Source organism: Cricetulus griseus, chromosome 4 (genome assembly GCF_003668045.3).
Source record: "Cricetulus griseus strain 17A/GY chromosome 4, alternate assembly CriGri-PICRH-1.0, whole genome shotgun sequence".
Classification (NCBI taxonomy): Eukaryota; Metazoa; Chordata; class Mammalia; order Rodentia; family Cricetidae; genus Cricetulus; species Cricetulus griseus.
In genome coordinates this window covers 225,903,583-225,929,321 of record NC_048597.1, presented here as the reverse complement: position 1 = coordinate 225,929,321, position 25,739 = coordinate 225,903,583, and the positions used below count along the sequence as shown (strand labels likewise).

The 25,739-nt window shown below is 47.4% G+C and overlaps 1 protein-coding gene across 1 annotated transcript in view; it reads right to left on the bottom strand.

Annotated features, from left to right (window-relative positions):
- The window catches only part of Itga9 (integrin subunit alpha 9), a 295,174-nt gene that overhangs the window by 45,646 nt on the left and 223,789 nt on the right, over positions 1-25,739 (bottom strand). Inside the window, exons 19-23 of the mRNA XM_027415345.2 lie at positions 23,335-23,421; positions 20,620-20,699; positions 15,251-15,340; positions 12,409-12,517; positions 7,746-7,853 (exon numbers count right to left, since the gene is read on the bottom strand). Of these exons, the coding sequence (XP_027271146.1) occupies positions 7,746-7,853; positions 12,409-12,517; positions 15,251-15,340; positions 20,620-20,699; positions 23,335-23,421 (474 nt within the window). The remainder of the gene's footprint in view (positions 1-7,745; positions 7,854-12,408; positions 12,518-15,250; positions 15,341-20,619; positions 20,700-23,334; positions 23,422-25,739) is intronic.

Here is a 25,739-nt window from a genome sequence, read left to right as displayed (position 1 = left end):
GCTCACTAAATCTGGAACCTTCCAATTAGACTGGCTGGCCAGCAAGCTTCAGGGCTCTTCCTGTCTCTGCCTCCCCAGAGCTGGAATGATGAGGGTCTATCACTGAACTCTCCTTTCTGATCTTTTTATAAAGACCTCACATGTCTCAGAGTCACACAAAGAAGCAGTCAGGACTGGGAACCTGGGTGAAGCTCTCCAGCTGCAAAGCTGCTGCTCACCCTTGGAGCAATGATGGCTCGTGGCGAGGAGAGATGGAATAAAAAGCAGTCTATGTTGCTTAGTTTTGAATTTTTATTTTTATCTTTGGAGCCCATGGAGAAAATCAAGACAGTGCCCTAGGATAGGAAAGAAAGAAAATAACTCTAATCTTTTTTTTTTCCTTTGAAAAGACTGGTGAAGAATGATTAGGCAATAGCTCAACCCCTCTAAGAGAGGGGATAAAGCGAGTGTTTTCCATTTTAGCTAAGGAAAGTCAGGAGGGAAAGGAGAGCAGGAGAGATGGAGCTAGTCAGAACAGTGGATTTGAGTGATGTTCAGCTGACTTAGCAGAGAACTAGCTGCAAATGTTTCTGTTGTACTGAAAAGACGTCTTGACTCCATTCTGCCCAAAGATAGAGGGCTACATCATATGCTCTCCAAGGCTACTCTCTCACTGCTGGGGATGGGGACTCTAAGCCTGGGCTTCTCCCTAGAGGGACCTCTCACCTAGAGAGCAAGTCTGGCACAGGGCAAGTCACTGAATTCCTCCCGAAGAAGGCTGAGTGGGGGCGGGTGGGGGAGGCGGCATGAGTTCATGATGGGGTACAGTCGTGGGAATCAGAATAGAAATGTGAGCCGTCAGGTTTGATTTGGGTTATCTGCTGGGCTGTTTGAAAGCGCCAGGCCTGGCCTGTGTGCAAGCTGAACCTGAGCCTTCAGGAAGCCTCCTGCCAGGAGACTTCTTGTTGCAATTAGCATTCAAGCATAGCTAAATCGTAAAACCCAGGATGGCTCTCACGTGAAAAACATCATTTTAAACACCAGTGTCACTGTCAACAGCCACTGCCAGAGAAATGAGTAACTCACAGGGTGATAGAGAACTCCCCACACACATAGACTTCTGAATGCCATGTCAGGCCTTGAGGGGTTGGGGCTGGCACTCTCAAAGAGAAAATCAAACCAAGTCAGGACGAGGCAGAGACCACCCCACAGACATGGCAAGGCCACCATGCAGAAAGACCTCACTACACCTCCTCCCAGGGTTGCTGAGTCACCCACCCGACAGGAGAGACCTTGCTGCCCATCCTCCCTGGCCATCCTCCGCCGCCTTAATTTTTCTCCACAGCACTCGGCACCAAGAGACATGATGTGGGCTTTCCTTATGTTTGTCTTCCCCTCCCAGAAGGTAAGCTAGAGGAGGGCAAGCAATGATTACAGCTCCATCCTTTATTCTCTGTAGTAACCCAGCCCCTGACACGTGCTGCGTGTAAAGTACTTGTTGAATGGAAGGACACATGGCATAAAAAAAAATATTTTCTTGACAGCCTAATTCAGCTGTCATCACTGTGACAGCCAGGGAAATGGACGAGTATTAGAAATAGCACACTGTGGACCGGGATTCTCAAACGGGGATGCACACGTGAACAAGGCGAGGGTCTTGTCCAGTGTAGACTTGGAGTCACAAGTTCAGACGCAGCCCTGAGTCTGCATTTCTACAGGTCTGTCTTCTAGATGGTGTCAGTGCAGCTGGGGACATCACGCCTGACAGACAGAATGACGTCATGAGGCCTTGCAGGTGTCTGTGCAGTCCAGTAGTCAAAAGGGAATACCAACACAGGTTCTTATGAACTCAGACCTTGGGTGTCCCTTTAGCTCTTTTCTGTGCCTTTACTTCCTCACCGAGTGATGTAATCAGAGGAACTTGTTCTGGTATATATAGAGCTCGATACAGTGGCTCTGAACTGCATTTCTCTGTGATACGTTCATTTCTCTGACTCCTCTCTCTCTCTCTCTCTCCCCCCCCCTCTCTCTCTCTCTGTGTGTGTGTGTGCACTTGAGTGTGCATGTGGAAGCCAGAGGTTGACTTTGGGTACTGTTCTGGTTAGCTTTAATTGTCAGTTTAGACTCTTCTAGAAGAAGCCTAGGTTCTCCTGGCAAGAAAGTCCCGGTGAGGAATTTTCTAGATCAGGTATTTTCTTAATTAATTGAGGTGAAAGACCCATCCTGACTGTGGACAGCACAGTTTCCTGGCTGGCTGGACCCTGGACTCACAAAAGTGAAGAAAGCCAGATGACTCTAAGCCCAAGCAGTGAGCATGTGTTTATTCTCTCTCTGTTCTCGACACAATGACTTAAGTTCCTGCCTTGACGTCCCTGCAATAATAGCCTGTAGCTTGGAAGTGTGAGCCAAACAGGACTTTCTTTCTGGGCATTGCTTCTTGTCAAATTGTTGATCAAAGCAACAGAAAAGCAACTTCCTCTATTGCTGTCTACCTAATGTTTTAGGCAGGGTCTCTCCCTCAACTGTGAGCTTACTAATTGTCAACACTGGCTTCCATGCTGGTCCCAGAGACCCCCCTGAGTCCTCGCCCCTAGTACAGGATAAGATATGTGCTGCTGCACTGGCTTCTATTTGGACACCAGGGATGAACTCAGGTTCATGTCATGCTTGCATGACAATAACTTTGCCCGCTTTGCCATCTCCCCAACTTTCGATATGTTCTAAACATATGATTTTAGTATTACTGTCTTGACTCTTAGTAGCTCCCTTCTAGAACCCAAATGGAGGAGATGGAGTTACCATTCACTTTGCGAGAACAGAAGAGCCTATGGAATGCTGAGGCCATGGTAATCCATATCTGCTCTTAGAAAGGCAAACTTTTAGCTGAGTAGATTATAGTCCCTTGGAACAGACTCCTGAATGGGGGAGGGGGGCTGTCAGGGCTCATATCTGACAGTTTTTTTTTTTTTTAACCTGTAGGCACATCCATTATTCTTCACCTGAGCCAACAATGTCTCAAGTCTTTTGATCTTTGTCAATTCAAAGATTAAAATCTCATTTTTAGCTTGCGATGCTCTGAATTCAAGGAAGGAAGACCACACTTATTTGCCACTTAAACTTCTCCTGTGAATTTTCTGCCTACCCCCACCCATTGTATGATTTTTGGCTTTTTCCTTGTTATTTTGAAAAATAAATAATATATCACTTCCCTATTAACTATGCTGCAAATATCTTTCCACCAAATACATCTGGGCTTTATGAAGTATTTTGAAGCTACAAAGGGTTAATATTTTTATAGATTTACATCTGTGATGGTATGAGAAATGTCTCCCATAGGTTGGGGTACTTGAGCACTTAGCTCTCTGTTGGTGGCGCTGTTTGGGAAAGAGGAGCAGATTGTTGGAGGAAGTGCTGGCTTAGCCAGTTCATAACCTTGCCCTACTCTCGGCTCTCTCTCTACTTAGTGTTTGCAGTTAAAGATGTGATATGTCAGCTTCCTGCTCCCCTGTCTGCTCCCTTGCCTGCTCCCTTCCTGCTGCCCTGCTTGGTGCTCTGCCTGATGCCCTGCTGCTCACCTTACCTGCTGCCCTGCCCCCCCTGTCATTATGGTCACTGAAACCATAAGCTTCTCTTCCTTAAGTTGTCTTTGGCCATTTTATCACAGCAGCAGGGAAGTGACTGCCATATCTGTCAACCTTTCCCTCTGGATTTGTCACTGCCTTAGAAAATATTCAGTACTTTTCATGATTACAAAAAAAGAAAAGAAAAAGCAACCATATAGCATTTGTCTGCATCATACAGGTGATTTCTTCCCAAATGGACAGCCAGCTGTCTTTACAATGTTTGCTAAATGGTTTTTATACAACTTCCACCTTTCCCCCTTTCTCCTGTCCCTTCTCCATATCCTCTTCCAGAGAGCACACAGGGTTTTGGAGGTTTTGACAACGGGTCAAAGAGGAGCAAGTGTGATGAGCACTAAGCCAACTGCCCTCATTGCTTTGCCTGTCAACCAGATGCAGCCTAGAGTCATCTGAGAAGGGGGTCTCAACTGGGGGATTGGCAGTCTAAGGGGACTGCCATTAGTAATTGACATAAGAGGTTCTGGCCCACGGTGGGTGGCACCATTCCATGGAACTGTGGAAAGCTAGCTAAGTATGAACCAGCCAGCTGGAGCGAGCCAGCCAGCAGCATTTCTCCATGGTCTCTATTTAGGGGTCCTTGCTTGACTTCCTGTCCTGATTTCCCTCAGTGATGGACTGTGACCTGGAAGTATGAGCCAAACCAACACTTTGCTTACCCAAGTTGCTTTTGGTCAGAGTGTTTTATCACAGCAACAGAAAGGAAACTAGGACACTACCTAGGTCCCCTGAGTGAAATCCCAATTCCATTCCACGTCCCAGAAGGATGTGGGAGGAAAGTCAGGATTTTAGCCAGTCACACCTGATCCAGTGATCTGACACCATGTAGCCAGTCACACCTGACCTAGTGATCTGACACCATGTAGCCAGTCACACCTGACCTAGTGATCTGACACCATGTAACCAGTCACATCTGACCTAGTGATCTGACACCATGTAGCCAGTCACACCTGACCTAGTGATCTGAGACCATGTAGCCAGTCACACCCAATCCAGTGATTGAGTGGTGTCAGATCACAGAGCAAGAGGGGGATGGGACCAGTCTCTACCTTCACTTCCAGAAAACATGGGCCCTAAGACCAAGGGTGAGTGTCAGGCCTCTGAGACAAGTGTCTGGGATCCTTGCCCATCTCTGCAGCGTCACTCAGTCATCCAGTGAGGACTCTCCATAGGAACACAGTGCCTCAACACTTGCTGTCTGGGAATTTGCTTTCCTCTCTCATGCTGATGCTTATGGCCTCTGGGAATTTTGTGACTGACCACACCCTAAATATTGTTTTGAAAAACCTAAGGGTTTGGTTCTGACGACTCAAAACCTAGAATGCATCCAGCTCCTTTTTCTTCTTGGGAGTTTCAGGGTCACCAGTTCCACTCACAGACAAGTCACTCTGAAAGCCCCTGGGAAAACCTCACACGTCTCTATAGGTGGTAGACCAGTAAAGAGGAAAAAGAATACATGTGTTTCTGAGATGCCTACGTCGTCCAAGTGACTTAGTGCTCTGATTTGGTCCATGGGTACTTCCACTCACCGAGTAAGGTTTGTGTCTCATTATAACACTGTAGATGTTCATGTGAGCAGCTCTTACAGAATTGTGTGCCACACGAGAACACGATTCTTCCAGATACTGGGGACAAGACAGGGCACTGGTTGCTATGTTAATAACGGTTGAGGAGAGAGGTAGGGATGGTTCAGTGGCAGAACAGACGCTTTGCATGTACAAGGCCCTGGGTTCAATTCTCAACACTAAAAATAGAAAGCAAGAAGACAGAAACGAGTACTTTGCCAAGCTTAAGCTAAGGTCAGACAGTATCACCCATCAGTACACAACAGCCGGGGACTGTCTTCTGCCAGTTTGGCAGGTCCCACAGACAAGGACATAGCACAGGACACACATGGACCAGTTTGAGGCAAACAAGCAACTCAGCAGGCAGCCCAGGGTCCAGGGAAAGCTCCACACTTAACTCTCACGTGGTTTTAGTCTCAGGCCCATGTGACCCCAAAGGATGCCAATGCCAGAAACCATGACTGCATCGCACAAGGCTTCCCAAACCTCCACCCTGTGGGCAGTGTCCTTTCAACTCTAGGTCTAATCGTGTCACAGACCATGGGCTTGCTGCCCTGATTTACAAACCATGTATGGAACGAGCATCTCTCTGGCTGGTGGCCTGTCTCTCCCATGCTTTCCTGACCTCTCAGCCAGCCTGCATGTGTTTTCCTGTGTGGTAGCTCCCTTAGGTTCTGTGCCTCCACCCTTCCCAGGGACCCAGAGAGAGGTGATTGCTTCATATTCCATCTCCCAGGGGATGAAACCATCTCTTTAACAGCCAAAAGTCAAGTCACTGGGCAAAGGGATTCTGTTGAGCTTGTGTTCAGTGTGTCCCCTGAACTCACTTACAGGGTTAATAACTGCTTCAGAAGGTGGACTTGTTCTCAAGGTCCACAGATATCTTCTGAACATCTATATTATCGTCTGAGCACTGCACTAGGTCCCAGAGAGAGAGAGAGGGCCGTTCACACACAAACAGAAATCCCCGTCCTATGTTGAAGGGAACAGGTGCGAGGCAGCTTAAGTGGCCTAATAAGAAAACAGGTGTCAGCTGGGTGACAAGGCAGAATGTTAGCAGGGACGAGGGATGAGGAGGGTTAAGATAGAGGCTGCAGGAGGGACTCGGTGATAAGGTGACGTCTGATGTGCCTGGGGGAGGAGGCCATGGGGATGTCTGGGGAAAGGCCATCCCTGAGGAAGGAAGATGCAGGCTCAATTCTGGAGGTGGGATGGGATGGGAGACTGTATGCAACCAGCGAGGAGCTGGAGTAAAGGAGACTGGGCAGGAGGAGGTGGGGACAAGTGACAGGCAATAGAGCCTGGGGGACAGCAGAGCTCCTAGAAGAAGCTACAGGGAGGAGAAAGCTTCGGGGAGGTTTTACACAGAGGTGTGTCAGTCCCTAACCAAGGATGGACTATGGGAGACAGGGCAGAGACAGGGACACTATCGAGGGGGCCACTACCACAATCTGAGTGACAGATGGCAGTGTTTAGCCCAGTGCTTTGGAAGCAAAGGTGCAAACATTGCTAACACCGGGATTTTATGAAGGAGCATATGTTAGGTTTGCTTATGTGCTGAATTCGATGACCCAAGGCTTTTGACCCTGGCTCTGGAGAACAGAGTGGCTGCTTGCTGAGATTATCTCAACAGGCCAGTGTGAATGCAGTTTGCTCTCTCTAAAAGTCACACTGGCGCTTAATTTCCCTTTTTAATGTCACAATGGTGCTTAAAGGTGGGGCCTTTTGTGGGTGACTGGGGTTAAACGAAGTCACCAGAATGCAGGTTCTGGGACTGAACGCTGGTACCTATATAAGAGGAGCAACAGGCCAGAGAAGCGCGCACTGAGACGTCTGTGAGGCACTGCAGTAGGGGCTGGTAAACCCTGGAATTCCAGGACAGGATCTGGGCTGGACAGAAATTGGTGGTGTCATCAGCATAGGCTGATTTTGATCCACGAGTCTGGCTTAGCCCCAGGGCAGGAGTGCAGAATAAAGGAGGCCCGAGCCCTTTGGAAGTTGGGGAGACAAGATCAAAGTCAATGGGAAAGAGGAAGCTGGGCGAAGACCCTGGGAGCCAAGGAGTACGCGTTAAGCAAGTGGGTAGCAATGGCCACACATGGCTTATCAAGTGTTCCTGGTGACAAAGTCAGCCTCAGCTGACATAGGGCCAGGTGGCCTCGTAGTTTGCACAGGATCATACACGTATCTTATCCACCGATCTTTAATCCCTGGGTGTGGGTATTCTTTTGAGAAGCTTCACAGAGGCTCTTTTCAGAGAAAGGCATTCACATGCATGGGGCTGCAGATAGCCTTTGGGAGTTCCCAGAAGTACCGGAAGTCATCCTGGGAGATGAATTTATAGCCATCCCCTCCTCATCCCTTCCAAGGTCTTATGGCATCAACTAAATTGTCTCAACACAGAAATTCATGTCTTTCTTTGGGCTTCCCCTGGTGTACCTCCAAAGTGTGAAGTCAGTTAGACTTTCCTGGGTCTTGTGAGTAGATGCCAGGGTGCGGAACACAAATGTCAAACAGGCAGCTCAAAGCTGAAACCAATGTAGGACACAAACAGAGGACTCACCACCATCTCCTGGACCTGAAACATCTCTGCGCCACCAGGTGACAGCCGGCTGGGGAAGGAGATGCTGACAGATGCCCCAGGAAGGGTGCTCGGGCCTGTGTTGTAGACCTGTGGGTTGGAGCACACAGCAAGTGTCAGTAAGACAAGGGTCCTTCATGTCATGTCATGCCTCTGTGCCTGAAGGGCTCTGAACCAAACACAGAAGCTTTACAGCTTGGATCTAGGACATGACTTTATTTTTTTTAAAGATATGCTTTTAATTGAAATAGAACTACATCATTTGGATTTAACTTTAATTGAAATGAAATACTAAATAATTGGGGAGTTGTAACAAATTGAGCATTTCCTTATCCTCTTCTTGCTAAAAAAATATTTAACTTTACATACCTAGAAATTTATTCACAGAGGATAGTTGATGGGAACTCAGATATATATTTTAAAAAAAGGTCCAGGGTTTCTTACACTTTAGAATGACATCAGAACTATCTATGGGGCTATCTAAGGAGCTGGCTTAGATACACAGGTGGGTGGTTTAGGGAAAGTCACACAAAGAGTTTCTTCTGCAGTTGGTCTGAAAGGGGGTATACCTACATTTCCCAGGAGATTCCATGCCCAGGAGTAATCTCTGAGCTCCAGTGACCTGGTCCAAACTCTTTTTCTTTTCAGTTTGAGATAATGATGACCTTCAGTGACTACAGGGCTGTCCCTAAATGAAGTGATCTGATTCCTACCAAGGGTTGGGGCATGTGCTGACAGGGTCATTCTGCTGGCACAGTTTGATGACATCTGTGTATCTCTTCTTGAGCTCGATGTCTGACCCTGTCACACTTGATCCCCTTCCCTTCTCTACCATCTTTATCTCCATCTCAAAGCCAAGCAAGGAGGGGAAAGAAAGAGCCACAAAGAGACCATCAAGGGTGAGGTGACAAAGAAGACTGCAAATTAAACCCAGGGCAGAAACAGAGTACAAGGAGGAATTTAGAAAATGGGTATATTTGTAAGAATGGACCATAGATTAATGGTTGCCCAGGTGATATAGAGAATTTATTACTCAGGTGGGAACATTATAACGATCACAAGAGGGGCTGGAACCCACATGCTGTAACAGAGTAACCAAGACTGGACTGCAGAGTTTCTTCTGACACACATTTACTGACTGCTTGAACCCACTGTTGTGATCTATTGCTCAAGAGAAGATTCCTTCCATAAGATTGTCACAACTGACAAGGTACCTGGCTACCCAAGAGCTCCAATGGGTGGGTCTCTTGCACCATTTGATAAAACTGTGAATGCAGAGGAAATGTTCCCTGAGGAAATTACAAGTGCCACCCCAGTGAACATATGACTAACTAAGCAAACAGGCTGTGAGCAGAGATGTACTTTGGAGACAAGTCGGGAGACCCATGCTTGTTTTGGGAAAGGATCTCTCTATGAAAGCTCAGTTTGCCTTCAAACTCACTATGTGGGCCAACCTGTCATTGAATTCACAATCCTCCTGCACTGTCTCCCAAAGGCTAGGACTGCAAGCATGCACTACCACACTAAGCTATGACTTTAATCAACTGAAAAAAGAGATGAGAATGAGATGAGTGGGAGGGAGACAAAGAGAGAAAGAGAGACAAAGAGAGACAGACAGAGAGAGAGACAAAGAGAGAGACAAAGAGGGAGAGACAAAGAGAGACAAAGAAAGAGACAAAGGCATGAAACCTGCCTGGCAGCCTGGGGATGAGAAACTCAATCCAGGGACTCTGAGCATCTCCGAGGCTGAGGCCACAGAGGTAGAACCAACAATGAACAAAACCAACCCAGACTGTGCATTCACACACTGAGGGAGTGAGCACTATCTGTAGCCAGCTTGCCCTTAGGCAGCCAGCTCCTTAGTTCTTTTTCACAGTTCTGCTTCAGAGGACAGATTTTTTTTTTTTTTTTTAAAGTAAGACTGGATGAGAGACTGTTGTCAAAGTTTGATTCCCAAAGAACAACATTTACCACAAGAAGAGGAAAGAGCATCCAGCCACACTGGAAACAACTCATTTCAAGAAAAACGCAAGAGCTCAGAATTGCAGAGACTCCTCTTGCCACACTTGGGAATCTCACTGAGGGCATGGAGGGGTGGGTGTAAGGGAAGACGGGTTTGCTCACACTCCTTTACTTGTCAAAGGCAGCTTGTATCACCAGACTTACTGTTAACATTATCTTCCCAGAACTTAGGAGGCAGAGGCAGGAGAATTACCAGTTCTAGGCTTAACCTAGGTCACACAGTGAGATCTGGTCTCAAAAAAGCAGCCAGGCATGGCACACGCCTCTAACCTCAGCACTCACAAGGCAGAGGCAGGTGGATCTCTGCGAGTTCCAGGCTAGACATGGCTGCATAGAAGATTCTGTGTAAAAAAACAAAACTAATGAACTGAAGCAACAGCAGCTTGCGGTGCCAACGTATTAACACCTGTGTCTGTGTAAAGGTTTGCGTGTGACATCGGCAATGCATTTCTTCATAATTCTTCAGGTGAGGGAAGCATTTGGACTCCTGATGGGAAAGTCAAACCAAATGAAGCCAAACCAAACCACAAACCAATCTCTATTAACAGTCAACGGACTTCCGTGTCTCTGACAGGAAAACTACCCACAAAGTACCAAAAGCCACCCAGACAGAATTTCTGCTTTCTCCCAGCTATATCTGCAGTGGAGCCTTTTAGCTCCTATGTATCTTGTTGAATGACAGACCTACTAATAAAAGACACAGAAAGACCCTTCCTTGGGGCAGCCTGGTTTCTGCTGCAGGAGTGATACTGCTGGAATAAGGAAACGCTCAAAAGATTCCTCCCCTCTCCCCATACCAGCCCCAACTCCTAGTCATTATCACTACCAATCTGAGTGACCTTCCGGCAGACAGCTGTGATCACAATGGTTGTACCAGAAAAATGAGTCAGTAGATAAGGTTCCAGGAAGTCTTTGCTAATGTGGGAAGGTCTCATTCCACAGCTCACTGACCACTCTCAGATCCAGTCCACTGCCTCGCACTTGGGACTGACAGCTGAGGTTTCCTCAGGCCCCAGCTTACAGTTCACCAGTGTTTTATCTAATGGCCATGTCAATCATTCATTCTCCAGGGCCACAGTCTTCAGCTGGATTCTTCTCTTTAGGTCACATATGAAATAAGCTATGTTCCTAGACACCAAACTTCAAGTTCTCCTTACAAAAACCCTCAGAGAACCAACTGGAAGAATAAGCTGCATGCCCTTAGAATCCATCCATCCACCCACCCATCCATCCATCCATCCATCCATCCATCCATCCATCCATCCATCCACTTGTCCATCTGTCCATACACCCAACCATCTGTCCATCCATCCATCCATCCATCCATCCATCCATCCATCCATCCATCCATCCTTCCTTCCATTCATCCGTCCATCTATTTGTCCATCTGTCCATCCATCCATCCACTGACACATCCATCAACCCTTTTCTTCTATCCTCTAAATAGGCACTGATATTCGGTATCTGCCATAAATCTGGTATTTTATGTAGTTAGCATTCCTCTTGCCTTTTTTAGTCTTCATGCTTTTTTTTTATGACACTGTCTGGGTCATTTGAACCTTTCTAAATAATTCTCTTGTCTGCATCCTGTATTTCGAGAGAAGAGAGGATGTAAATCACGAAAATAAAATAAATCTACCTGGTGTTTGTTTCCTATCCAGCTGAGAGGCACAAAGGGGAACAATAAATGGACTCTGAGAGGAACCTGGAGGCGCGATTACAGCTGCCACTCTGCAGTCTCCACAGTGAACCCTGAACTCTCTTTCCTGGTCTCCTCCGTAAATCAAGGGCAGGGGTGACAGTGGGCTTAGCTAGTCAGGGACGCCTCCCCTCTAAGCTGGAAACATATGTTACCCATCTTGGTTTTGGGACACTCTGGGTGAAGGAAGATTATTTTCTGTGAACCCCCAGATGCTTAGCTTCATCCTTGGGGCTCTCACCACATCGTTATTTGTTATCCTTTACGTCCACTTAGGAGGAGCCACAGAAAAGGAAAATCGTTATCTGGCCACGGTTAGTGACTATCACACAGGGGGGCCATTCTCCCATACAGGGGGATGGATGGGCAGGCAGGGGAAAGCCTTCAACCAAGTCACCATGAAGTCCTGGAGGAAAGGGACCTGCTGAGTCCCTGGAGGCTCTCCCAAAGCTCTTAGGGTGGGGGAGTATGGCAAATACAAGTTTGACAAAGCTCCTGTTCCCTGGCAGTAGTTCTCAATCTGTGAGGGTTGCAACCCCCACAGGCATCACATCGCAGACATCCTGCATATCAGATGTTTACATTACAGTTCATAGCAGCAGCTAAATTATAGTTATGAGGTAGCAATGAAATGAAATGATGGTTGGGGTCACCACAGTATGAGGAGCTGTAGTGAAGGGTAGCAGCCTTGGGGAGGCAGAGAACCACTGTTGTTTGGTGTGGCTGTTCTAAATCCTGAAAAGCACACAGCTCTGCAGGTTTGTAGTTCTCTCTCTCTCTCTCTCTCTCTCTCTCTCTCTCTCTCTCTCGATCTGTATCTGTCCCCACAATACCCCAATCCATAAAAAGACTGCAACAGTTCCTTCCAGAAAGAAAATAAGAGAAAAGCTGGCCTTCACCAGGCAGGCGTCGGTGGGCGGGTACCTGGAGAGTTATGTTGAGGGTTTGGAAACGACACTCCTGGTCCTGCAGTTGACGGAAGTTGGATGCATCCACAGACTCACCATACACAAAGGACGTTGGGGACACAATTCTGAAAGAGGAAAGCATGAAATCTGTCATTCCATCTGAGGTCAGGCCCCTAGGTCACTGCTGGGCTACACAGCTAGCCCATGGCTTCCTAATGGACATTTCTTAGGCCACACTAATAAGTTACATAAACGTTATGTACGGAGACTACATTTCTTTGTATTTATGTATCTGTTTGTTCTTGTGTGTGAACACATAGGTATAGAGGTCAGAGGTCAACATCAGATGTCCTCCTTCTCTCTCATCTTATTTTCTGAGACAGAGACACTCACTGAACAATGTGCCTGTGCTGGGGTTATGGATGCTCATGGCTCCCCCTGGCTTCTTACATGGGTGCTGGGGATCTAAACTCAGATCCCCATGCTTTTATTTTGTAAGCACTTCATTGACTGAGCCATCTCCCCAGGTAATCTCCTAATTATGTTCCTAAAACAGGTTTTAAAAATCAAAAGTTACAGAAACAAAACAAAAAACCTACCACAAAACCTTGATTATAAAAATTTTGTTTGTCATTTCAAGGGAATTTCTGTGAAGTACACTGATAACAAGCTTTCAAGAAATAAATGTAAGTAAGTTATGTATTTGGCAACCAAAACTGTAACAAATTCATTTTAAGCACAATTTTATTTATTTATTGGTTTACAGGGTTTCTCTGTGGCTTTGGAGCCTATCCTGGCACTTACTCTGGAGACCAGGCTGGTCTTGAACTCACAGAGATCTGCCTGCCTCTGCCTCCCGAGTGCTGGGACTAAAGGTGTGCACCACCAACGCCCGGCTTAATTTATATTTATATCTGTCAGACTTCCATGCTTATTATAAATTGGGTATTTTAGGGGCTTGCAAGATAGCTGAGGGGGTAAAGGAGCTTGTCAGAAAGCCTGATGACCTGAGTTCGGTCCCTGGAACCCACGTAGCGAAAGGAGAGACCAAGACACCCCGCCTCCCAGTTGTCCTCTGACTTCCACATGTAACACGGTGCCTGTGTATGCATGCTCACACACGCCTGCACACACACATACACACATGCCTGCACACACACACACACACACACACACACACACACACACACACACACACACACACAATAAATGTATTAAAACATTAAAAAGAAATAGGTATTCAAAGGGGAATAAATTCAATGGTGGCATGACCTTCTACGTTTTACACCATGGTCTTCTAAGAGGTGACTTCACTTGGTGAGAATGCTTTTCACATTGCCCTCGTGAATAAACAGTCCCAAACAACAGAGGTCAGACTGATGCCCCTTAACGGTGGATTCTAGATGCCCAGAGTCTCTCAGTACAACAGCGTGAGGCCTTGTGGGCCTCATCCCCACTCTCTATTGCCATGGCAAATACTTTAAGTACTAACAGCGAGGGTTCCAACCACTGCCAAAAGGCAAGAACCGGTTCATTTAAACTCACTCCACTCCCCATCCCTGCAAAGACCAGAGCTCAATTCATCGGTTTAACTGATGGTTTCTGGGGTGGGGGGCTGTTAATACCTCACAGCCAGGTCTCCTAAGGCCTTGACAACATGATGGAGTGTGTGTGTGTGTGTGCTCGAGATGTTTGTAACTTCATCCCCAAGGACAAGGTCTGGTTCTAGGCATTTTGTACTATCCCTTAGTCAGGCTGGGTACATAAGCCATATGGTTAAAGACAAAGCTATGAGCACAGGCAACACACGCCATTTTGCAAATGCACCCGCCAGAGCCTCATGTCTAAGGCCACACTATGGAATGCCAAACAAGAAGGCCGGGCTCCTCCCTCTGCTGGCTCCCCCAGAGTCCAGCTACTGCTGGGAAGGCCCTCCCTCCATGGAGCAGCATCTCCCTTCTGGACCAAGGCTTAGATCCAGAAGCCCTGAAAACTGAGACGTGAGAACCTGAACTTTCAGGAAGTTCAGCTCGCATTTGGGTTAAGGATTCATTGAGTTCCCATTTGATCTAAACGGATTGTGTGACCCCCCCTCCCACCCCTGCCTCTCTGCTATCAGAGAAGTATGCAATCTGTTTGCAGAAGCCGGAGACAGGAACCGGGTTCTCATTTTTCTAAGCTTGGGTTCTGGCTGGAAGCTGACTCACGTCACTTCACGACCCCATAGTCCACAGTCAAGAGCCCTGCTTTCCAACAAAACCAGGGGCACTGACTGGCCGTGGACTTCACCTGGACTGGTCGGCTTTGCTATTGTGATGGCTGCCTGTCCATTCCAGACCACCACAGATGTGAGGGAGAGCTGTTTCTGTCTGTGCTCAAGGAGGTAACAGAAATATAAGAAGCCAGAACTGACGATGGAACTAATCAGGAGGGCAGCCTTCCTATGAGCTGGGGTTTGAGGAACACCTGACTGCAACCTCTGGCCTTGCAGCTTTTGGCTGATACTTTGATCCATAACCACAGTGCCTGCCACTAGACAGCATTCTGGAGTGATTGTGTGTGTCAGGGATGGGTGTGCTAGGAACGGGTACATATAAAGACACACAGAATGTTCTGAGAAATTGTGGGCTCTAAACTTCTCATCTCACATCCCGAGTTGCCAACTATGTGTCTGGGTAGCTGGGGCTGACCAAATAAAAAGCAGATGGGAGGTGGGTATGGGTCACCTCATGTAAATTTTCTTCCTGCTTTCCAGGGCTGGCAGGCAGGGAGGTGGCCATTTGTTCTTGGCTACCACACATGAAAATTGGGAGCAGCATAACTTTGCATTTCAGGGCACCTTGTGTCCTGACGCTTACCCAGTGATGGATGTGTCCACTTCGTGCACCAGGGGCACTGTCAGAGTGAGAGCGTTGTCATGCAGGGCCTCGGAGCGCTCCATGTTTCCACTGTGTGGGAACGGGAGAATAAAGGGACGGTGTGGTCAGTACAAGCCACTTAGCGGTTGGCTTGCCTGCCCCGAGCTACACATCATTCTACAGACATTCTACATTCTACAGACTCATGCTACCTGCCCCATTCTGTTTGTGGTAGAGACCCCCCCTCTGTATGGAGGCATGTACAACAATGTGGGGTGAGCTGTATACATGGGAAGTGACTCTTTTGGGTTACACTCCATCATTAAGGGAAGTCAAGGTAGGGACTTCAAACACCACACCCCTAATCAAGAGCAGGGACGTGGATGCATTCATGTAGCCTTCTCCCATCGTACACAGTTCAGGATGCTCTGCCCAGGGAATGGTGTGCCCACAGTGGGCTAGATCTTCCCACAACAATCGACAATCAAAGACATATCCAAAGGCTAATCTGACCAAGGGAATCCTTACACAGTGATTGTGCCAAGTTGACAGTTAACACCAACCCGCACAGTTTGTGACCATCGAAGTTAGGATACAGTCTCCAGGAAGGAGGTTTGTGGACATCTCACCATGAGCCCAGGGCCAGAGGGCTCACCACTCTGGACCTACAAGAGAAGCCTTAACATCTTACAGCCCCAATGTCATGAGCTAGAGGGAGCTCAGTGAACTTCAAGCCGGGGCTCTACTCACTTCGACTCACTAGCTCATTAAACCTCAGTCAGGACCGGGATATGTATGCCATGGCAAGTGGCTACCTTGGGAAGACATTTGCTCTTGGGTTATGATTGCTGAACCAATTGAACACTTAAGGTTGGCTCTGTCACATGAAATGAACAAGGGATCCCAAATGAAAGCAAAGCTGGTCTTCTAGGAATGGAATCTGGAAGCCCCAAGACCCTGTGAGGTTTGGGCGGGGCTTCTCTCACCCGCTCCCCTAGGCATAGCCCCCAAACACCTGCTAACCTCACCTGCTCCCCAGGCATAGCCCCCAAACACCTGCTAACCTCACCTGCTCCCCAGGCATAGCCCCCAAACACCTGCTAACCTCACCTGCTCCCCAGGCATAGCCCCCAAACACCTGCTAACCTCACCTGCTCCCCAGGCATAGCCCCCAAACACCTGCTAACCTCACCTGCTCCCCAGGCATAGCCCCAAACACCTGCTAACCTCACCTGCTCCCCAGGCATAGCCCCCAAACACCTGCTAACCTCACCTGCTCCGCCATCCTTCCCATCGTCCCCACCGCCTTCCTCCTCCACCCAGCAAGTGCTGAATGGCAACAGAACTAAAATAGCTCTCACATCCTTTCTCCTCTCTCCTATTGTTCTGAGACAAAGATGCTCCACGACTCTGACCGCACAGGGCCACTGTCACTGCCCCTGGATCTACATCTGATTTCCGTACATGGGATGACATCAGTCCCTCACAGGGTGTCCACAGCAGAAGCAGGTGCCCACATGACCAGATCCCCTGCCTTGCCTTTTCCAGGGAGCAATCTAAGCACCGGAATCACTGCCAGGGCCAGTCTAGAGGTGACTTCCTTGTCAATGCTGTTGGTACAACTCTCACCCCATACCCTCCCTGCACCCAGCATCCTCCCAGGCCTGAGCAATTGGCTCTTGATGGAAGAGTCATCCCTTCCCCTGTCATGTGTCCAGACACCTGGGGCTGCTAGCAGCTCGCACCCAATAACAGTTTGATCTGTCATCAAGTAAGGGCTCCAGAATGAGCCAAGTTGAAAAGCTGAGATAAAGAGGCCAAACATCAAATAACTTTCTGCCATTCCTCAATCTCTATGTGCTGGGACTTTTCCAAGTGGGCTGCCAGACCAGGCTGCTGATGGTAGAGGGGAGGGGTCAGGAGACACTGTTTAGTCTCAGTATGATGCTCTCTGAAAGCTGTAAGTAGTCGAGAGACCTTCAAAGGGTAGGGATGGAAGAGAGAAATGGCTGACATTTTAACTGTCACATTTGAGATAAGGGGCTTTAGGGATCTGTCTGTTGTAGCAGGGAGTCAAGTATTTGTTAGGAGAACTCTTTGGGGGGTGGGTAGACTGCATTTCCACAAAATCTCCAAGAAGCAAGTACGTGGACCAGTCCAGTATGTTTAAATGGCTCTATGATCTCTTTAACAATTATAACAAAAGGAATTATCTGGAAATTCTTAAACTAATGTATATGAAGGGTATTTTTTAACTTTAGTAGGTTGTGAACATATAAAAATGTCACCTACATTTATCCCTGTAACTGGTAAATAGCAAGTACCTAACAGGTGTCTGCTGAGCAGACTTCGGGACTACACAGACAAGTGGTTCTGAACCTTGAACATTAGTTAGAATCATGGAGTCTTTCTCCAAACTCCCCCAGTTCTTACCCCAGACCAATTAGATCCAAATCCCAGGCATGGGTGGGGCTGCATCAGGCACCAGCGGATTTCAAAGCTCTGCAGGTGTTTCCACTGTGCCTTCAAGCCTAGCACACCACTAGCTAACAAATGGCATGCCACTCTGAGAGGAAGGGAAGCTTTTCCCCATTGAGCTTCTGCCTCCTACCCCCTCTGACCTCCCAGGGGGCAGTGGGGTTAGAGGCAGGTTGCGTCATTTTCTTTTTGACAAGGAAATCCTTTCCATGTCCTGTTCCTTTTCATGAACACTGGCTGTGCTAGGTGTTGGAGGACAGACAGACCATAACGGTGGGCCTGCCCAACAATGGCACATTTTCTGTGAATCTAAGAAACAGTGGTAGGATTCAGGTTTCAGTGGGCATCTGCCTCCCTGTAGTCAGTACAGCAATCTCATCGTGATATGCTGAGCTGCTGGGTTGTTTAACTGGGGCTTCTTGTTCCGCCAGGTCCTGCTGCTTCAGCCCCAAATGAACACATAGAGACAATATATTAATGATGAAACTGTTGACCAATGGCTAGGGCTTCTTACTGGCTAGCTCTGTCCTAATTATTAACCCATTTCTATGAATCTAAGTATTTCCACATGGTCTTATCTTACCAGACAAGGGTCCAGACCTGCTACTCCTTCCTGAGCTACATGGCGTCTTTTTGCTGCCTCTCTCTGCCTACCTTTCCCAGAATTCTCCTCGTCTCCTACTCCCGCCTATCTTCCTGCCTTTTTTGGCCAAACAGTGTTTTATTCATTAACCAAGAAGAGAAACATATATACAGAAGGTCATCCCCATCAGAGGTGTGTCACTGTGACTGCCAGCTTTCATTTTAGACACGAGACAACCTAGAAAGAGTCTCAGTGAGGGATCATCAGTATTGTGTTGGCCTGTGTGTGTGTGTGTGTGTGTGTGTGTGTACCTTAATTAGTGTGTGATGACTCAGTCCACTGTGAGTGTCAACATTCCCTAGGCAGGAGGTTTTGAACTGTATCAGAGTCGAGAAATCCAGCTGGACACAAGCCAGCAAGTGAGCATACATGCATTCATTCCTCTCTGCTGTTGACTACCAGTGGATGCCACTGACTGCTTCAAGCTCCTGCTGATGTGGCCTCCCTGCCTCAACGAACTATAACCTGGAATTGTCAAACAAATATGTCCCTTTCTGTCCAGGCACTTTATCATAGCAATAGAAATGAAACTAGGGACTAGATCTCTTCAAGCGCTTGAAGGGACTCCTCACTGTTGTCAGAGTGTGGTTCAGACACTCTTTCAGCTCCGTCTCTTATCGGCCCCTGTGTCCCCACCCTCCCTTTAGGGATGCCCATGAATACCGTTCACTATCGTGTTGCTGGTTCACATGGACTCAGCACAGCAGGGTGCGAGGTGGACATTCACGGATACGCTTTGTTCTTCAGGATGGAAATGACATCCCCCCCATCACCCTAGAATCTCTCTTGAATTCTCGATGCAGAAATGCAGTCTGCCCTGTCTGCACTTTGCATGTGTTCTTTTCAGATTGCAGCAATGTTTCATGTGAATTTGAAAATCAGGCAAAGAGCAAATAATTAAGTCTTGTGAATCAGTGGGGAATGGCTGGAAAGACATCCCTGAGATGACTGGTGTAACTGGACCACGGCTGTGGGTAAGATGTACCAGGGCTGACGTTCCTGAGTTTGACATGTAGTTTTGTTCTTGGGGAATTTGCAGGGAGCATTTCTGGGTCAAGAGGCATGGTTTCTACAACCTGTTTTCAGATGGTCAAGAGAAACAGGCTCCATGGAAAGAAAGGGTGAATCCATGAGTCAGAGCATCAGCACTAGGTGAATCTGGATAAAGGGTCCACAGAGGATTCTTGCAGCATATTTTCAACTAGAACCTTAAGAGTGTGTGTGGGTGTGCCCACTCATGCATGCCACGTCTGCCTGTGCCTCACCAGTGCTGGTCTGTCCCTACTCGCTAACCTAACGGTGCTCTCTTCACTGCAGCTGTCAGTCATTTGATACCTAGATATTGCTTCAAGGCGTGTGTAGGCTGCGGCTCCAGGAGGTGGCTCATAAAGTCCCAAAGGCTGGCTCAGGCACTCACAGCCATAAACATCTCTAGGGGGAGAAGGTAACATCCTCTATATGCCTCTCTGTCTGTCCACTTGGCTTCACCAGGGCCTCAGGCTGCAGGTGGCTTTCTCCATGTGTATCCCTGATGGCCTAGCCTGACGATCCACAGAGAACATCTGCCTGACTTGGAAAACATGGCCAAGCAGGAACTGGACAATTAATTATATGACCTTGAACTAGAAGGTCACCTCAGCAGCCTGTCTCTCCTCAGTTGTAGTCTTCCCCACGAGTAGCTGATCCTCAGGCCTCCCAGGCCCAGTCAGAAGTGGTGACAAGGGGTGACGGGTTAGTCCTAACTGGATTGGAACTAATCATGAGGAGATTTGCAATCGCCCAGGAGACACACCTCTGGGCATGTCCGTGTGCCCCTGGGGAAGACTAACAAGGAGGATTAGCACGCACTCAGCGGAGGTTAAATCTTCCCATGGAAGCTCAGATACAAGCGAGAGAGCACTTTCAAGAAAAAAGCAGCGTGCAGACACCTGCCTTCAGCTCTCTAGTCACTGGGATGTAAGAACAGTCTTCCCAGTGAGCCCCTTCTGTGAGTTCCCGTGAGCGAGCACAAGCCTTGCCTCCCTTGAGCTTCTCCTCATCAGGTGTTTGGTCATAGCAGTGAGAGATGTGACAAACATACTCGGCAAGCCGAACCCCATGACCACCCTGCCGAGGTCACATTGCAGCCGGAACTGTGGGGATTTATCACCCAGTAACCACTTTCATATCCTAGGGATGCCCAAGGTGTGTCCTTTCCCAATCCTATAACGTTTGTATCTTTGAATAGAGTCTGTTTAAAGCCTTTTACCTCTGAGCAGTCACGATGGAGCTGAGAACTGCCTCTTCCCCAGACAGGTGGCTTGTGTCAAAGATGACACTGAACTCGTACTAGGGAAAAAGAAAGAAGTCACTTTTGGCAACCAAGAGCCACCCACATTGTGAACTGTGTTTTCTAGAACAGTCTGCTGTTTGTCTTCTGGAAGCCCATCTGCATAGCAAGTGTTACTTTTTAATGTGAATCTGATTTTCAGGCCCAACGAGGCTTTCACAGCAGAACCATGCCCTTTACCCCACAGGAAGTCCCAGAGGAAGTGGCACACTGGAACTGCAAACCCAGGAGTTTCTGATTTCACTTCTGTCATCTTCCCAGGCCTTGCCAAGTTTACAAATCAACAGCTGTGACATTTATAGGATGGTCTTTAGCTCCAGCAAACACTGGCAGATTATGAATCCTTTAACATACCTCAGTTATTTGGTTTCCATTAAAGTAAATTCTAGGCAATTGTATGCTTTTGTTTTGTTTTGTTTTGTTTGTTTTTGTTTTTTGAAGACATGGTTTCTCTGTGGCTTTGGAGGCTGTCCTGGAACTGACTCTTGTAGACTAGGCTTGTCTTGAACTCACAGAGATTGGTTTGCCTCTGCCTCCTGAGTGCTGGGATTAAAGGCACGCATCACCACCACTGGGCCAATTGCTTGCTTTTTTTTGAGACACTGAATTCTGTTAAACAGAATGCTATTGGAGAGAATGGGCATGAACCATTAAATTGGACCATTCTCCATGATGGACACATGCATCCCTTTCTAGGCAGAAATCTCTGCAGCAGTAGGGCTTGGTTTCTGAGGAGGATGAGGTTGAAGACAGGGCAGGGGGACACAAAAGAAGGGACAGTCAAGGACTTTGTCCTATTAGAGTCAGAACTGGTGAGACATCTGAGTTAATTCAGCCATACTAAATACTGAAACGAGGTAAGGGCACATGGTTTGAGTGAAAATCAAAACCAGAGATAAAGGCATGACACTGGCCAGGCTGGAAGTGAGTGACAGAAACACATTGCCAATCAAAGCGAGCCTGAAGTGCAGTCATGAGCCTGAGCAGGTGTCCTGGAACCCGATGACCCCAGGACTTGAGGACAGGTGAGTATGAGGGGCCTCAGGTAGGGGGAGCTCAGTCCTTGTGTAGTTTGCTGGGTTTTCTTACCCTCCTCCCTACACTCTCGGCTCTGGGTTTAGTCTTGCTAAGGGTCTTAACATGTATATGTGGAATTTAAAAAAAAATGAAACAGAAACAGTTATTGATGTTTATGACTTCTGCAGCAAAAATAGGAGATCAATATTCCGCAGTCATTACTTCTTTTGACTTTACGACAGTCTCAGAAACTCACATTCCACCAGGAGAGAGAAATAGATGTGTCTTGGGTTTGATTTGTGATATGAGCTGGATTTTCACAGTAGAGTAGCATGTTTAAGAGAGAGAGAGTGTGGGTTTCTTAATGAAGTCTATTTTCTGTTACTCAAAATATTTAAATGAAGTGGTGTGTGTGTGTGTGTGTGTGTGTGTGTGTGTGTGTGTGTGTGTGTACATTCAAAGTGTATGCTTTACCATGGGCAAAGCTAGCCATAGTGCCTGGTCTTCCTTCTTCTGCACCGTCTTGACCTGTAGACTATGGGACATGGTACATCAAACACAGTTGATGGGTTTGGGTGGTTTGCCAAGACATGAGCAGACCTTATTTCACTCTGAAACAATCACCAGGTGCTGGGACCCAGAAGCTCAAGAGTCAACAGTCTGGTTCTATGACCAGGTAGGGAAGGAGAGGGGAGCTTCTACTTTTTTTTTTTTTAATGGGAAAAAAAGCTAAATCAGAGAGTTTTCTTTAAAAACAGAGGAAATATCTACTGACTCAAAGGCAGTCCTGACCTCTTTAGATTCTAGTTTTGTTTCCACAAACCAGTCTGGTCATTTTTCCTAACCACGGCACACACTAGCGCATTCCATGAATATCTGCTATGCCATATAGTATTACTTCGGGAGCTCAGGAAATCTGTCCCCTTCTAAACACCAACTTGACCGCAGTACCTTTAACTTTTCAAAATATGAACCAGAATACTGGCATTTCTGTTGGGAAAATCTGAGGGATCTCCAGAAAATACTGAGGACCTAAAGAAATGTCACGGCCAGGACTGCAGGTCACTACGCATCCTCCTGTGTCCTGTTGGGGACTCAACATAGTGTAGACTATCAGGAAAACAAAACCTTTTATGAAGGAACATTAACAAAGCACAAAGGCTTCTATGTGTCTTCCCTGATTGGGGATGATGTGACTCAGAGAGACGGATTATGTCACCACAGATCCCCTGGAGCAGAGTACCAGTGACAAACACATACCAGGACTCTAATAGTCACCCAGCCACCACGAGAGGCAGGGTCTGTTGTGTGTATGTGCATGTGTGTGTGTGTGTGTGTGTGTGTGTGTGTGTGAGCATGTGTGTGAAAATGTGCATGCATGTGTGTGTGCATATGTTCATGTGTGCGTGTACATGTACATGTGTGAGTATGTGCCTGTGTGAGCATGTGTGTGTATATGCATGTGTGCATGTCTGTGTGCATGTATGCATGTGTGTGCACACGTGTGTGTGTGTGTGTGTGTGTGTGTGTGTGTGTGTGTGTTCAGCAATAAGTGACTGATGGGAAGAGCTGGGGGACAGTGGTCCAGGAAGCACCAATCCCTGCCAAGGGCCTCACCTTGGACTTTGACCTCATGAAAGGAAATCCCACACTGCACTTGAGGAAGTCCGATTCCAGCAGCTCACAGGAAACACCCATCTCCTCCTGAAATGGAAAAATATCAACAGATGACTAGACTGCATGAAGACAGAGGCATCGGGGCCTCAGTGAGGCCATTGGGTCCTTAAGAGGAAAAACGTCAACAGATGACTAGATGGTATGAAGACAGGGGCCCCAGTGAAGCCTTCCGGTCCTTGAAAGCAATTTCTTTGTCCACAGCTGCACTGCACTCAGGAGATCTGAGTCCTGAACAAGCCTCCCATTCTTCTCTAGAATCCCGCTCACTTCAGCAAGGTCTCTGAGACAGCTGCAGAGCACAGAGCTACAGATCCCAGCTGCAGAGCACAGAGCTACAGATCCCAGCTGCAGAGCACAGAGCCACAGAGCCCAGCTGCAGAGCACAGAGCCACAGAGCCCAGCTGCAGAGCACAGAGCCACAGAGCCCAGCTGCAGAGCACAGAGCTACAGATCCACACAGTAGAAGGAAAGAACCATTTTCCGTGAACTATGCTCTGCTCTCCCCAGGAATATCTGTGGTATACATACACTCACACATGAACACACAATAAACATTAGTTTTTGTAAAGGAAAAAGTGAGCTGAGCACCAGTGTTCATCTCTCTCTGCTTCCTGACTGTGGATGCAACGTGACCAGCTGCCTCATGTTCCTGTTGCCAGGCCTTCCTGCCACGAAGGACTGCATCCTCAAACTGTGAGCCAAAATAAACCCTCCCTTTCTAACACTGCTTTTGCCAGGTATTTTGTTATCAATGAGAGAAGAAAGAGAGTCTAAACCCAGGCTGCCCTGGTAAGCTGGACTGGACCATAGGTGGGCTAGAAGCTTCATAATGTTTGTACTAAAAAGCAACCTATACTTCTGTCTCTTTTATTCCAAGTCTACTGTCTTAGGATTTCTGTTGCTGTGAAGAGACACCTTGACCACAACAACTCTTACAAAGGAAAGCATTTAATTGGTTGGCTTACAGTTTCAGAGGTGTAGTCAATTTTCATTATGGATTATGGGGTATGGGTGGCAGTGTGCTGGCAGACATGGTGCTGGAGAAGGAGCTGAGAGTTCTCCATCTTGATTGGCAGGCAACAGGAAGTGAACTGTCTACCATACTGAGCTTACCAAAGAAGACCTCAAAGCCCCCACAGTGACACACTTCCTTCTATAAAGATATACCTACTCCCACAGGGCACACCTCCTGATAGTGCCACTGACCCCCATGGGGACCATTTTCTTTCAAACTACCACACCTACCCACTAAACACCCCTTTCAAGATCTTGCTAGCTTAAGAAATACAAATTATTAAAAAATAACATCGTCTTTTTTTCATGGCACCTCCTAGGCTATGACAATATGAAGCTAAATATCTTCTTCCCTGCTACCAGCTGTCAGAAAGTCACTGAAGTGGACAGGAACACAAGCTTTGTATGTTCTATAAGAAGCCACAGAAGTAGCTGCTGGTACTCTGGTGAAGAGTGGAAGCTTATGTGGTCCCAATCAGTGGTGGGAATGACAGACAAGGTTTTCCCATGAAGCAAGGTGTTTTGACTAAGGCAGAGTGTGCTTGCTGTTGAGTTAGGGGCACTGGAGAGAGGAAGCCCAGGTCTGATCAAGGATGCATCATGAATGCCAATCTGAGTGTTCACAACATGGTTATTGTACAAAAAGGAGAGAAGGATATTCCTGTACTGACAGATAACTACTGTGCCTCATCGACTGGGGCTAAAAGAGCTAGCAGAATCTGAAATCTTTTAAATCCCTCTAAGGAAGATGATGTCCACCAAAGAAGGTCAGATGCCCAGGACCAACGCATCCAAGACTCAGCATCTTGTTACCCCACGTGTCCTGCCACACAAACAATGAAGTAACAATGTACTAAGAAAAACAAGAAGATGCTGCAGAACAGGCTAAACTTTTGGCCAAGAGAATGCAGGAAACCAAAGAAAAGCACCAGGAGCAGATTGCCAAGAGACTTAGGCTATCCTTGCTGAGAGTGTCTTCTCTAAGTCTTTAAGGGTAAGAAATAAATAATCATACCTTGAAAAGACAACAACAAAACAGACAAACAAAACACACCAAGGAAAATAGGGTTTCTTTCCATAGCTCATGGTATAAGCTTTCCCAGGATAGACAGTAAATGCCAGGGTGAGGTGATGTTTACAGTGTTTCCAGCCTTGGCTGGACTCTGCATACACTGGCTCAAGAGAACACAGAGAGAAGCTACAGGGAGCTGCTCTTGTCTCACTTAGGCACAAGGTTTCTAACAGAGGTCAGAGGAAATCCAGGATGCTCTCATGACCCACAGGCTTCTCTGCTCACCCATGACACTGATAATCTGGAGACAGAAGAGAAG